The sequence below is a fragment of the Oncorhynchus kisutch genome, linkage group LG17 (assembly GCF_002021735.2).
Source record: "Oncorhynchus kisutch isolate 150728-3 linkage group LG17, Okis_V2, whole genome shotgun sequence".
NCBI classification, from domain to species: domain Eukaryota; kingdom Metazoa; phylum Chordata; class Actinopteri; order Salmoniformes; family Salmonidae; genus Oncorhynchus; species Oncorhynchus kisutch.
In genome coordinates, this window is record NC_034190.2 from 16,696,890 (window position 1) to 16,711,136 (window position 14,247).

The 14,247-nt window shown below is 44.1% G+C and overlaps 1 protein-coding gene across 5 annotated transcripts in view; it reads right to left on the bottom strand.

The window, feature by feature from the left end:
• Window positions 1–1,018: 1,018 nt before the first annotated feature.
• The window catches only part of igf2bp3 (insulin-like growth factor 2 mRNA binding protein 3), a 39,667-nt gene continuing 26,438 nt past the window's right edge, over window positions 1,019–14,247 (bottom strand). For 2 of the 5 annotated variants that reach the window (XM_020505116.2, XM_020505113.2), the window contains exons 8-17: window positions 11,331–11,453; window positions 8,566–8,701; window positions 8,073–8,204; window positions 7,761–7,829; window positions 6,163–6,288; window positions 6,024–6,062; window positions 5,728–5,802; window positions 5,312–5,443; window positions 5,004–5,117; window positions 1,019–4,261 (exon numbers count right to left, since the gene is read on the bottom strand). In XM_020505116.2, the coding sequence (XP_020360705.1) occupies window positions 4,151–4,261; window positions 5,004–5,117; window positions 5,312–5,443; window positions 5,728–5,802; window positions 6,024–6,062; window positions 6,163–6,288; window positions 7,761–7,829; window positions 8,073–8,204; window positions 8,566–8,701; window positions 11,331–11,453 (1,057 nt within the window). In that variant the 3' untranslated portion in view covers window positions 1,019–4,150. The remainder of the gene's footprint in view (window positions 4,262–5,003; window positions 5,118–5,311; window positions 5,444–5,727; window positions 5,803–6,023; window positions 6,063–6,162; window positions 6,289–7,760; window positions 7,830–8,072; window positions 8,205–8,565; window positions 8,702–11,330; window positions 11,454–14,247) is intronic. The other 3 variants (XM_031795217.1, XM_020505115.2, XM_031795216.1) reach the window with 2 other exon arrangements.

The window sequence follows — 14,247 nt, forward strand, 5'->3', positions numbered from 1 at the left end:
TCAGACAGGATGCATCCGTTAAGCTTTACATTCTCTTGTGTCCCTCTGAGGAAGGACCGGCTGATGTACAAGAGACAGACTATGATTGTTTCCCTAATGGCACCCTTTTCGCTACTTACACTTTTAGGGTGGGGAGGAGCTACACATCCACAAGCGCATTAGTGAGGTCGATGACTGATGTTGGGCGATTAGGCCTGGCTCAGTCAGCATTCCAATTCATCCCAAAGGTGTTCGATTGGATTGAGGTCAGGGCTCTGTGCAGACTAGTCAAGTTCTTCCACTCCGAACTCTACAAAAATTTTTTGTATGAACCTCGCTTTGTTCACAGGGGCGTTGTCATGCTGCTTACTCCTGGCATCCGCCAAACCCAGATTCGTCCGTCAAATGTGATTCATCACTCCAGAGAAGGCTTTTCTACTGCTTCAGAGTCCAATGGCGGCGAGCTTTACACCCCTCCAGTCTACGCTTTGCATTGCGCATGGGGATCTTAGACTTGTGTGCGGCTGCTAGGCCATGAAAACCCATTTCATGAAGCTCCCGAAGAACAGTTATTGTGCTGATGTTGCTTCCAGAGCCAGTTTGAAACGCTGTATTGAGTGTTGCAACAGAAGACAGAATTATGGGAGCTTGTGTGGACTAACACTTCGCAGCTGAGCCGTTGTTGCGCCTAGAGGTTTCCACTTTACAATAACAGCACTTACAGCTGACCGGGTCAGCTCAGGCAGGGCAGAAGTGTGAAGAACCGACTTGTTGAAAAGGTTGTATCCTATGAAGGTGCCATGTTGGAAGTCACTGTGCTCTTCAGTATGGGCTATTCTGCCAAGTTTGGTGTGGCAGAAATAGCAGAATCCACTAATTTAACTTTTGTATATAGTGTTCTTTCAGGCTGAGGAAGCAACTAGCATCAAGTTGTAGAATCCTGAACTTCCCCTTTAACAAATGTTAAGTTACATTTTGTGGCATCTTACAGTAGATTGAAAAACCATGAGGGAAAAAAAGACGAGTGAAAGACGTGGGAGCCAATTTCATTTTTTGATTTATTCAGAGGCATTTGACAAGTTGAGCTGTGAGGGGGGTGAAGGGGCAGAAGCATGGTCGCAGGGAGGGGGGCATCATGCTTAAACCAGAACACTTTTCCAAAAATGGACTCCCAAACCCAGTCCCTCTTTCCCACACAAACATGATTTTCCACATTACACATCCAGGAAATGCTAACCGAACAAATCGTTATCAAATCAGCAGGCCAGTAGCATCCGTAAAGACATAAAAAGGTAAGAAAGAAGACTGGCTGAGTATTTATTTTTAGTCTCAAACCAGAAACTAAGGCAGGTCCTTTTTTTAAACATTTGTTTGTTACTTATTGTCCAGTCATTGAATCCAAAAACTTCAAACCGGTGAATTTGACCTTTTTTTCCCCCACGAAAAACCCAGGCAAGAAAGTTCAATACATGGAAGCCACACCATCAAAAAGAAAAGCAAAATCTTGAGGATTTACAATCAATTAAGCTAGAAGAGTGTGTATATATATATATATATATATATATATATATATATATATATATATATATATATATATATATATATATATATATAAACACTGGCAAAGGAAACAGCTGATAACTTTTCCATTATTCGTTCAAATTCTAAAGAGTACATGATTTATTTATTTTCATTAATATCTTGGAAATCAGAAAGGGGACAGTGGGAGAATAACCCTAAATCTAACAAATAGAAGTTTGCCTCTAATTCAAATGTATCTAAAGAGGTAGATAAAAAAAAAATGGGTGGAGAAAGGGAGGGGGAATAATATTTGTCACTTATGCCCCTCGTGGACATCAGCGCGAGGTTGAACCGCGTGAGCACGCACGAGTCCATGCAGAGAAGTGTTCCTGGGGGGACTGAGGTATCGCAGCGAGCGCGTGGGCGCTAGGCGGGGTGAGGGCGCGTGCCACCACAAACCCCCCTCAGCTGAGGTAGACAGCGTTCTACTGTGGAAGCATGGATACACACGAGCACTTTTACCACAATCAAAACATATTTACATTCTGCATGAAATCAAAAGGAAAAACTTGGGTATTTTGTTATCGGTTTTTTTTAAACTATTTTTTTTCTTATCTTTCCCATCCCAATCAAGGTCAATTTAGTACATTTTCTTGTGTGCATCTTGGATTTTTGTGATGAATAACAATTGAAACTCACTTCAAATCAAGATTACAGCTGCTGGTTAAACAAAACTCAACCTTTAGTTAACGTAGCTTCTATAGCAAAATAAGCATCCATCAGTGTGACTCCCCTTACTTTCACCATGCAGTGAATGACACTAACGTAGACCAACTGCGGCTACTGGGGCCACCGCACATGGCCAAGCTTCCTCTATGAAAAAACCCTAGTCAGGCTGTGGACTGCACTTCAGCCTGTCACAAACCTGGGATGACTTCCAAATGGCACCCTATTTCCCCATGTAGTATACAACTTGGAGCACTATAAGGGAAATGGGGTGCCATTTGAGACTAGGATGATGTAATAAAGCAGGTAAGGCCTAAGCAGGTAAAAGAAATACAACAGAACAGACAGTGCTGCTCTAACATGTCCATTTCTATGGCGGCTACAGAGAGAGAGAGAGAGAGATGGAACTCAGTGTTCAGGCCCCTCCATTTGTGTGCTACCCATTGCACTTCCAGGAAGGCAAAAGGAAAAATCATTGTGTGAAAAATGTAACGTACCGTCAACAATAAGAATGTCAGAATCCCAAAACTAAACGGCATTGCTGCAATATGTACGGTTGGCATTATTCAGCATTACTCTAATATATTCGTTGTTTGTAGTTTTCATTAGATGGTGGATACACCTCAGGAAAACTGAGGCAATTTCTTCTCTCGATACTCCCGTCAGCAGCCAACAGTTTGGTGCCAACTCTGCCCTGGGCTCTATGTACAGAGACTTTATGAACAGGGCCACCGTCGACAGACACATTGTACACGTTGCCGCTGCCGCCGGAGAGCGCTAGAGTTGAAGGCAAGGTCAGTTGGCAGCTGACCAAATTTTAAATTTTCTTAAAAAAATAAAAATGTTCAATAACTATTAGCTTTATAAAGTATACAAAATACCACAAAGCAAAATAAAAAAGAAAGGAACATTTTTTTCATATATATAATTTTCTTTTTCTCTTCATCTTCTTGAGGTACTAGAGATCCTGAGGTAGTTCAGTACAATGCATATTAAATTGGTTTTCCTGGCCAACACCATTCAACACGTCCCTTAAGTGTTAATGACAGTGTTATCCTCACCTCTAAATATATTTTATATATCTATAAAATGCATCCGAATTTATAAAATGCCACTACCAATAGCAGGACAGGGGTGCCCTGTTAGACCACCACCCTGTCCAATCAAACACCAGAGTATTACCCCGAGCCCCGCCCCTCCATCTAAACCCCTCCCCCTAACCTTTCTCCATCCTACAAGGACTCAGAGCAATGCCTTTTTCTTTCCAAAGAAAACTCAGGAGAGAACGTTTCAACCAACTAAACAAACACTTCATCCAGGGCAAAAAAAATAGTTAAAATAAAAAGGTAAAAACAAAATTAACAGCCGTCATCAACATGTGAGGTGGTTGAGTGTGTTACCACACCAGGGAGGTGACAGGAGGGAGTTCATTATTATTTCTTCTTTGTGTTTTCTAGTGTACCAAAAAAACAACATTAAAACAAATAAGGAACCAATCAGGACCGAGGTGAGGGTGAGTGACAACGTTGGAACCCTCAAGTACATTCTCACAGAGATGCAGACAGGTGTGGCGATGGGTTGGCGGGGGGGGGGGGGTGTAAGGTCTCTTATCCACGCTGTGGTGTCAGCCCGGGGGGGTTAGTGTCGGTCAAGGAGATCGTCGAGAGGGGGGATGGGGGTGTAAGGTCGAGGAGGTCGTCGAAAGTGGGGGTGGGCGTGTAAGGTCGAGGGGGTCGTCGTGAGTGGGGCTGGGCGTGTAAGGTCGAGGAGGTCGTCGAGAGTAGAGGTGTACAGTTGGGTACCCATGACCCTTATCCCCTGAGATGAGCGCCTTGTCCCTGCCTGTGTTTCCCCTCCGGTCTCTGCGCTGTCTTCGGGGGCGGTTCTGTCACTGGCCCCCCCTGGGCCACCTGGATGCCCCCCTCTACTTCCGGGAAGGGCGGGGGAGGGGTGGTCCCTCCCCGCGGGGTGAGGGTTTGGGCTGCTGTTGCCGTCTCACCTGGGACAAGATCTCCTGGATCTTCCTCTGGGCCAGCTGGGGAGGGGTAAGAGGGCGGAGGTCAGGACACGTCATCTGACAATGACATGCACACATCCATTGAGTCTAAGGTGATGAGTAGAATTAAGAATTCATCAAGCAGCAAAGTTAACGGCTGCAACTGAAATAGCACCCCATTTCCTTTATTACAGAATGGCACCCTATTACTTATAAATACACAGGGTCCTGGTCAAAAGTAGTGCCCTATATAAGGAATAGGGTGCCCCTTCAGATGCAGCCATTGATTAATGCTACAAAGAAGTGAAGCAGTATGGTGGACAATCCTTACATAGCAAGCAGACATGGTATACATTTTACACCCCCATTCACCCTACAGTCCACAACCTTTACACAGCTTCATTCATACTGTGCCTATAGCATGAACCAGCCTTTTGGCTCACTAATCAGAGCTGACTGGGATGAATATGGACTCATTCTCTCTCCCCGTCAGATAAAAGACACCGCCTTGCCCAGTGGCAGAGGGGGAGGAACATCCCGTAATCATAGCTCCTCCCATCTGATCCCTTCAGAACCACATGAAGTGCAGAGGGGTAGATATGGAATTGGGCAACAGTATTAGTACTGTAGTGAAATTATTCCAGACATACATTTGAATTAGTTTTACGCTCCGTTATTTAATTTCCTCATGTTTATTTTTGATCTACTTAATTTGTTATTGTTTTACTGTAAAGTGAGTTGCAATTTAATTGCACTTTAAAGTTTGATTAGTATAACATACCTGGCTTGCATAGAAGTGTCCAGTGATTTTGACAATGACCTGGTCGTTCTCGTCAGGCGTCTGGTCTCTGGGGACCACCACCTCAGCACTGGTCAAGTTCTGCAACTCATTCACCTGAGGGGGGAGGGAGAGACGGAAGGAAAGCGAGAAACAGTAAGTGAGAGTGCGAGCGAGCGAGAAATTAACAAATTAATAAGTATTTTATATTATGGCCAAAGTAATAAGTGGTGTTTTCAATTATTCTGCAGCAGAACTTATACATTTTGCAATAGCACATTGATCACACACACAGATCGGCCTCTGCGTACCGTTTTGCCTCCCTTGCCGATGACACGTCCAGCAGCGAAAGAGGGCACCTTTATGTGAGCCTCTAGCTTCACCTCCTCCTTCGGCCCAAAGAAGTTCTCCTCCTTTAGCTTCCCAAAGATACGACCCTGAGCCTGGAACAGGGCAAACATCACACACTGGAGTCAGAGGAAATTACACAACCCTTGATTGAAGCATCTTTATCGAACTGTAAATATATGCTTTATTTGAGGTTATTTACTTGACAGGGACGGACATCAACCAACATTTTATCAACTGTACCAGAATTAGCCAGCTAGCTAATTTTCAATTGTATAGACTACTGTGTTTTTGGGAAAAAGGACAACACTTTTCTCTGGTGCGGTGGGCATTGGACAGAAATAGCATGGCTGGAGAGCACAGTCCTGAGGGCTCCTACCTTGAACTGGGCCTCTGGTGGACCAGCAATGATCACCATCCTCTGCTTGGTGTCCATACCTTCTGGAGGGGCTACCTGACGGGAGGAAAATGACACGTGTTAACACATCTGCACACACATTTTACTTGCTCTAATTACTGTTCACTGCTTCACTTCACCCCATCAGGGACACATCATAACAGCCTGAAGGAGGCGCCACCCAATCCCAATCTGAACCCAATTTGCACTTCTGAGACGATTGATGGTATAAGCGACAAGACAAACTCATCTGAATGTTTGAAACAAAAATAAAATACCTGGTTTGCATCTACGACAGTGACTTCATCTGCACTGATCTGAAATGGAGGGGATGGGTGAAGGAGAACAAATAAGACGAGAAGCTACTTTAAGTTATAGAGACGCATCTCAAACCCTCCTGTGAGTTAAGTCCCTCACCTTGATGGAGGCTCCGGCGTAGCGCGACAGCTGCTTGATGTGTTGACCCTGTTTTCCGATGATCGCTCCGACCGCCAGCGCCGGGATGAACAGATGGACCGTCTCCGACTCCGGCTGCCCCTGGCCCTGTGGAACAGTAGAGGCCACAAGACAGTAATGAGATCCCAGTCAGACCACAACAGAGCAATTCTGACCGCAGGGATACCACAATCAGGCCTGGCAAACCGCGATAGCAGCCCAGATAGTGACCAAGCAACAGATGCAGCGGCACAGGAAGAAGGATCTCACAGTGGCTCGCATCCCAAATGGAACCCTATTCCGTATTTAGTGCACTACTTTTGACTATAGCCCTATAAGCCCTGGTCAAAAGTAGTGCACTATACAGGGATTGGGGTGCCATTTGGGACACAGTCAGGGAGACTAGAAGCAGAGCTGATGGGAAGTTTCCTAAGTGCTTTATTAACAAAGTTGTACCTCATATTTACCAGTCAAATCTAGGCCAATTCAAATCCCCTCAGTAGCATAGAGAATCACAATAGCACTGCATAACCATGAAAGAACTAAACATACAGTAATGAAGAGGTTGAACACAACTAAGCAAATCGCAACTTCCAATGGAGTGTGTCCCAATTCTCTCTCCTTTCTCACCAAGTGAGAATTTGTTCACTTCCTGTTATGAATTAGAAAGAAAAAGACTGATATGGAAATTCCCTCCTGCCCATGACAATACCAATTCAATGCTTTTAAATTTGTGGGAAGTAGTGATCGAGTGCACATTTCAGGAGGAATGACAGACTATTGGGACGCACCCCGGGCATAAGACAACCACCCCGACTCTAGAAAGATGCACAAATCTGTAGCAGCCAGTGCCTAGTTCAGGTAAACACAGCAATCCCAGAGGGTTCTCCATTTCTCTGCAGCAACTGAGCACATCTAACTAATCCACACAGTATATGGATGTAGCACTGATAATCCCTTTCAGATGGAAGTGAGTGAATGCTTGGCTCTGCTCAGTCACTCCTCAGCGCTTCCAAAAAGACACTGTAGAACAGACTGTATTGAAGAGAAGCTGTAGCAAACTGTCTGCTCACTTCACATGGCTTAGAGAAAAGTGGGTGAGATCTTTCAGATGAGGGGGCAGGAAGTATTAATATTATACATTTAGTGCACACATGGCTCTGGTTGAAAGTAGTGCACTATATAGGGAATAAGGTGACATGTGGGACAGAGCTGCTGGGACTGCTGGTTTTAATCTAGAGGATGTCGTCAAATCATTACACTTCAGTCATCCAAATCATGGGTCACATTCAGAAGCCTCCAGATGGGAACAAACTTTTTCAAGAGGCAGTTCCAGATTAAACTGTTCAATAGACAGGTGTCCGCTTGAAAACATTTGCGCCCATTTGTAACCTTCTAAACACGCAAAGGTGTTAAATAACTGCTCTTTTGTCAGCTGAAGACTTGAGGGCCCTACGAATGAACTTAAACGTGTTGTGCCCTCCCTAGAGGTCAAATTTGACTGCGAACCCTACCTCGTTACCCTATCCGGCAGCGAGCAGCCAGAAGCCGTGCAAAGCACTGTGGGAAGGGAGACTTACAGAGACGGGCTGGCTGCTCCCCGACAGCACAGACGCCCAAAATGGCCCTTCACCCCCGAAGGAGCTGCTCTATAGGAGAGAATAACACGAAACCAAGTCACTGTCGTGCCCCCAAATGGCTGCACTAAGGAGAGAGGAACACAGACAGGGTCACTGAAAGATCCAAAATGGCTTCAGTCAGAGTTTGGTCTGTTTTAGGTTTCTTCTTGCAGAAAGTTCCAGTAAGGAGGGGCCATCTTTAAGCGTCACCAAGAGGCCCTGTGGAGTAGACCCAGGGAGGTAGGCGGGGTGGGGAAAGGTCCAGACACTCACCCCGAATGAATAGCCACCCTGGGCACCGGGAGGTGGGACGTTGTGTCCCATGGAGGGGCCCATACCTGGAGCACCACCAGGGAACAAACCCAAAGCATTCAGGTTGAGTCCTGGAATCAGGTTAGACTGGAGCTGGGGATAGACAGAGAGAGAGAGAGATGGACAGAGGAAGAGAGAGCGACAGAGAGAGAGATGGACAGAGGAAGAGAGATTTACTACCAGACAAAAGGAACTAGAACAAAAACCGATCTCAGGGAAACCGCTCGAATACATTTAAAGGCTGAGGGACGGCACACGCAGGTCCGCAGCAAGCAGTTAAACATCACGTTTCTATACCTTCACTGTCATTTCAGTGATAAGAAACAAATCTCCCAGGTTGTGTTCCAAACGGCACCCTATATAGTGCACAAAAGTAGAACACTGTAGGGACACTATGGATTCTTTGGTTCCACCAACACAGCGTGCCGTTCAAAGCGTGAGAACAAGGACCTACATTCATAGCGGCCACGTCGTTCTCATACGACTCCCTGACCTTCTTCATGACTTCCTCCTCGGCACGGGAGCAGGCCTCGATAGAACCCTTCACTGTGATGGTCCTCTCAGGGTTGTACAGGGTCAGGTCCTGGAGACTGAAGGAGAAGGACAGCCATTACCACCTTGATCTCTAGTGGATGCGTGTATTGTGATGGGAGACTGACCTTGTGTTCGTTATACCTTAGAGACATGAGGATTTTGTAATTGGTGTGTTAGTGGGATTATTTTAGAGGTGAATTTGACAAGACTAAAATGTACGTGTGTGGCATCCAGTCATTTTGATGACAATGGCTTGTGTGCATCAGTTAATGGTGTTTCAATGGCGACCTGTCATTCAGGGCAGGTAGGTCAGTGTCATAGTTTGCAAACAATGTAAAAAAAAAAGATCCTTGAGTTAATAAATCTGCATACAATCATGGTATCTTAAGGCAGCTCCAAAATGCCTAGCTTAATGCTCTCTGTGGAGGGGCAGCCGCCGAAAATACAGTGCATAGGATTTGGTCATGTTCCCTCGTTGCTCTGTAATTGGCTCAGTGTTGTGTCACTCATGGGGATACTACGTCGCCGCAGAATCTACAGACTCTAGGCAGTTCAAGCCCCCTTGGGTGCAGCCCTAGACTTACATTAGAAGTGGCTATCCAATAAGGCTCAAGGCCATTGGTCACAGATAAAATGACATCAAATCATGTCTACCATAGCTTTGATTGGACTGATCAGGTCAACGTCATACTTTCAAAATCTTAGCTAACCAAGCAGTCATCATCATGAATCCTTGTCATATGAAGAGAAATTATAAAATCGGTGCTCATTGGCCATAAACATTACACAGCAAGTCAGAAATCACAAATTCAACAATGAATGGTTTGGAAGGAATCAGCAGCTAACTGCCAGCGTCACAAAGCAATCACTATTTTGCTTCCCTTCCTTGCTATGTCTAAGGATTTTAACTGTCCGAAATGGTCTCTTCTCAAAGTTTAAAAGGATAAACATCCACATGCAACACCATGGGCCAGAAAAGGTTGAATATATTAGCCATGCTGTCAAACCAGATTGACTTCTGCCGTGTTCAAAACTGGGAACTCAGAAATCTCAGACTTCGGTGTGATCAGGACAACTGGGAACCCTGGGGGGGTAGCTCCGACTGGGAAAATACATTTTGAACGGTCATCAAACACAGAATTCCAAGTGGGAACTCGGGTCTCGTTCTAGAGGTCCGACTTTCCAACCTGAAGAACACTGAAATCATGATTCAACCCCCCCCCACACACGGACTGCTGCGCACTGCACAACGGTGAGTCCAAAAAGGTGTCTTGTATGTTGCCGCATAAATTACGTAATGCCAGGGAGATACGTATACTGTAGATAAGCAACACTAAGAATAGTGTGTAGTAAGCTGTTAGTAGCCCATGTGTCTCACCCTAAGAATTTGGTCCTCTCCACCTCAGAACTTAGCCTACACGGTTTTGACTTGGTGGTGCACATATAGCCTTGGCCAGTTTTACAGAAATGTCTTAGTTTACAATTGTAAAAGCTTTGTCTACTTACATAACCCCATTATTTTCTGACTGTGTACAGGGAGAATATTGTAAGAACACCCCATGTTCTGAATTGTCGCTGTCCATTTCAAAGGAGCGTAACAAATAGGCATAGGCTTATTGTAGTCCTTAGCTTGCTCATAGTGTCAAAATTACAACTTGACTCTTATCCACTCATCGTTCCCTAATGCCATACTTTGTCCATCACAATTGTTATATAGGTCTCATTAGCATCTAATTTATTTGTCAATGTTGGAATTATACATTTCTTTGTGTATTATAAAAGGCTCATGTGCTTTTCTAAACGAGGGGGGAAATACTATAATGTTGTTGGGTCTGTAACCATGTTTGCCAGTGAGTTCAGTAATAGACCCATGTAATTCCAGTTGATATTGCGAGGGTTATTTGTTTTGTACAATGCGCTGTCTATAAAAGTGGATCCTTGTGATTGTATTGTCCTTTGGACCACATAGGCCTAATAAAATACTTAAAAACAGTAAGCTAGGTAAAGTTAAATTCAGCAAGATGGAGGCCTTATCTGAACGAACACCTGAATCTCTGTCTGTCCATTTTGAAAGTGCTGAAGGAAGATCTCCCTCATCGCAGCTCGTTTGCTTGCACTTGCTTATAGCCTACTTAAAAGCTAAGTGTTAATAAGAATAATCATAATTTACTGAGCACAAATGTAATGTTTGTGTATGGTTCAAAAGTCAACTCATGTCAGCATTCGTTATTAAAGGAGAATGCAGTTATGGCGTTACATAACTCCACAAGGAGTCAGCAGACACTATAATAATTTAAGCAAGTCTGCCATATCAGCTATGGAGAGATATATATATATATATTTTTTTTTGTAAAGGCAGTAAATGAGGCTGAATGAACTGCTTTGCTGCCAGACAAGGCTCCGCAGATAGCCAGGTGTAGCGATGTTAAGGATTCCCTCCATGATGCTGAAAGGAAAGCTCTGCTGTTGGGACAGCTTTATGTAGGCCCTAACAGTTTGTGGGCACTGTTTGTCATGTTATAGTGCAATTAATGAATTGTTTAGTGTTGTGGATTCGCTTGCATGCATCAACAACCAAAATTGGTTGAGTTTGCCGCACCAAGATTTACATGCTAAACCCGCCATTATTATTTCAGTAGTCCGAGAAATTAGAAATTCTGATTCTGGGACGTGTGGTCATCTTACGGGGAGATGGTGATCTTGGTCTCTGTGTCCACTTCAATTTTTTTTAGGTTACGTCCTTCCTTCCCGATCAGTCGGCCCACAAAGTTGTTGTGAGCCAGAATCTTCAGTGGAATCTCCTCAGTACTGTTGATAGAGAGGAGATCGAGAGAAAGACAACAGGAGTCAATTGTTCAAGTGGAAGAATAATTAAGTGGAACTGACGTTTTAGCAACATGAAATCTTATTCAAATCTGATCATATACTTGGTTAACATTCTGACAAGTGAGCAAATTGTCATTCACATTTTCATAAATTCATAGAATGTTTGGGAATGACAGCAAGGCATTTGTGAAAATTCCATAGCAATATAGAGGGAAAGCAGCCCTGCGGTTAGACAATGAATAGACACTGCAGTAAATAAAACCATCAGTCTTGTCCAGGACCGGAGTCTATGTAGACTGGTAGGCCACAGCCAATCCACAGTAGGCCTATATGCAAATAAGCCTGCCATCCTTCACTTTAAACTGGACTGTGTGTTTACAGGCAGTAGCAACAGCGTGACTTTAGATTAGAACACATTCGCCAAAACCCACAAAATACACAGATTTTTTTTTTTTTACGATATCACGAGTCCTCTTACATTTGGGAACTTCAGTCCTATTGATCAAACAATGAAAATGTAGTCTCTCCCTCAGACCAGGTGTTTTTATTTTTAAAGCTGCCCAAAGAGGACATTTTTTTATGGGCAGAGGCAACTCTGAGGTTCCAGTATACAAGACAGTACCTTTCCCAGCATTACTCCTGAACCTGTATAAGCACATATCAGCAACACCTGATCTGGTGCTGTGATTGTGTGCATCCCTAACATGGGGAAGTAATCAGATATCTGGGCGCGGAACCATAAATAATTCTGTAAACCAAACCCAGTCTAATCTGGGACACCCTGGCCTCGAACAGGCAGCTAGTTGAGTTCCTGAAAGCAGCTGTATCTGGAGCTTCAGCTTAGATAAACCCCCAAACCAGGAAGTACTTGCGTAGTCAAAATGGCATAGAATGAAGGCAGTAGCTAGCACTCTCATGGAGTCCTTATCAAGCAGCTTGGACCTTGTGGCCAAAAACGTAGTCCTGGCATTGACCTTCCCTGTCCTACTGCAGCTTCCCTGGCAATGCATGCAAATTGTCCCACGGTTTGACAACTGAATGGGAACTTGACAGCTCTCCCACTTGATCAACACGAATATATTTGATTGACCACTGCTAACTCTGGATAAGTCGTTCAGGGTCAGCATAGCTACTGTAGATAGCAAAGTGATTCAGATGTCTTACTAGCAACCCAATTGACACCTGGATCCCTTCCTGTAGCCACTGAAGCCAGGTAGCAACATTTTAATAGCCTAGCAAGGACGGTGGCTTGCATCTGTACACCTTACCTCCGCTGCATGCTAGAAACCGGACACACGAAAGCAGGGCAAATGAAGTTGCCGATGCGAGCGAATCAGGCTGTAATTTCATGAAGTATATGACTCAACTGTTGACTAATTTATACTCGCTTGTGTGTCCTATTGTCCTTTAGTAGTCATTTAAACTCGCATGTGAATCCTTTATCTTTCAAAGTGTCAGCAACCAATATGAAATTGTTCTGGCTGCATTTTCTGCAGGCTACAGTACCCTTTGGCACAGAACCTCGTCATGGACATTTAACCTACAACACATTTAAACATTTGGTCCGGTAGAAGAATCGGTTAGTGCTCTGGCTGGCTTGTGTGTGTCTGGGAAGAGGGTTGTGTGTGGCAACGCAATGCCCATTGGTGTGCAACAGGTTGGCAGTGCTTGCTGTGACTTGTAGTGCAGTGCAGTGCAATGCAGCGCAATGCTGGCGGTATGGTAGCGGGCCAAAATGAATTAACCAAAATAATTCGCGCTGCGCTGCCAAGTCCTGCCTCTTCCCCCCCCCCCTATTTAGCAAGCTAGCTAAATAGGACAAATTAACGTTTGCACTTGCTAGCTAACTAACTAAATTTCCATACATGCTTTTCGACCTGTCCCCAAGTTAATGTAATTGGTTCAGAGTTAGTTTAGATATTTTAACCTGCGTGTCGTGATCGCTTTTGGTGTAGGGGGACAAAATAAATGTATGCACGATGGCGCACACGCGCAGCCGGTTTGGGTTCCGTGTTAGTTACCAATGTCAGATTTTGTCCAAAATATTGAGTCATTGAAACAGTGCATCCCGAATGGGGGAAGCAAGCAATGTACCAGGCCAGCTTTGATTTACAACCTGATAGCTAAACATTGGACTACCAAACCTTTATTGGTGAATAACAGTACCAGTCAAAAGTTTACTTGTTCCACAGTTGATTTTCATTGTATTAGAATAGTTAAGTCAAAACTATGAAATAACATATGGAATCATGTAGTAACTAAAATGTGTAAAACAAAATGTTATATTTGTGAATCTTCAAAGTAGCCACTCTTTGACAAGATTGAACACTCCTGGCATTCTCTCAGCCAGCTTCATGAGGTAGTCACCTGGAATGCATTTCAATTAACAGGTGTGCCTTGTTAAATGTTCATTTTAATGTGCTTGAGCCAAATCGGCAGTGTTGTGACAAGGTAGGGGTGGTATACAGAAAATGGTCCTTTACCAGATAGGGTAAATCCATATTAATGGCAAGAACAGCTCAAATAAGCAAAGAGAAACAACATTTCACAGAGTGACTCTGTCTATAAAAAAAGTGGTCAGATGAAGCAGATGCTAAGCTACAGGACTGTTTTGCTAGCACAGACAAACATTTTCCGGGATTCTTCCGATGGCATTGAGGAGTACACCACATCAGTCATTGGCTTTATCAATAAGTGCATCGAGGACATCATCCCCAGTGACTGTACATACATACCCCAACCAGAAACCATGAATTACAGACAACATTCACACTGA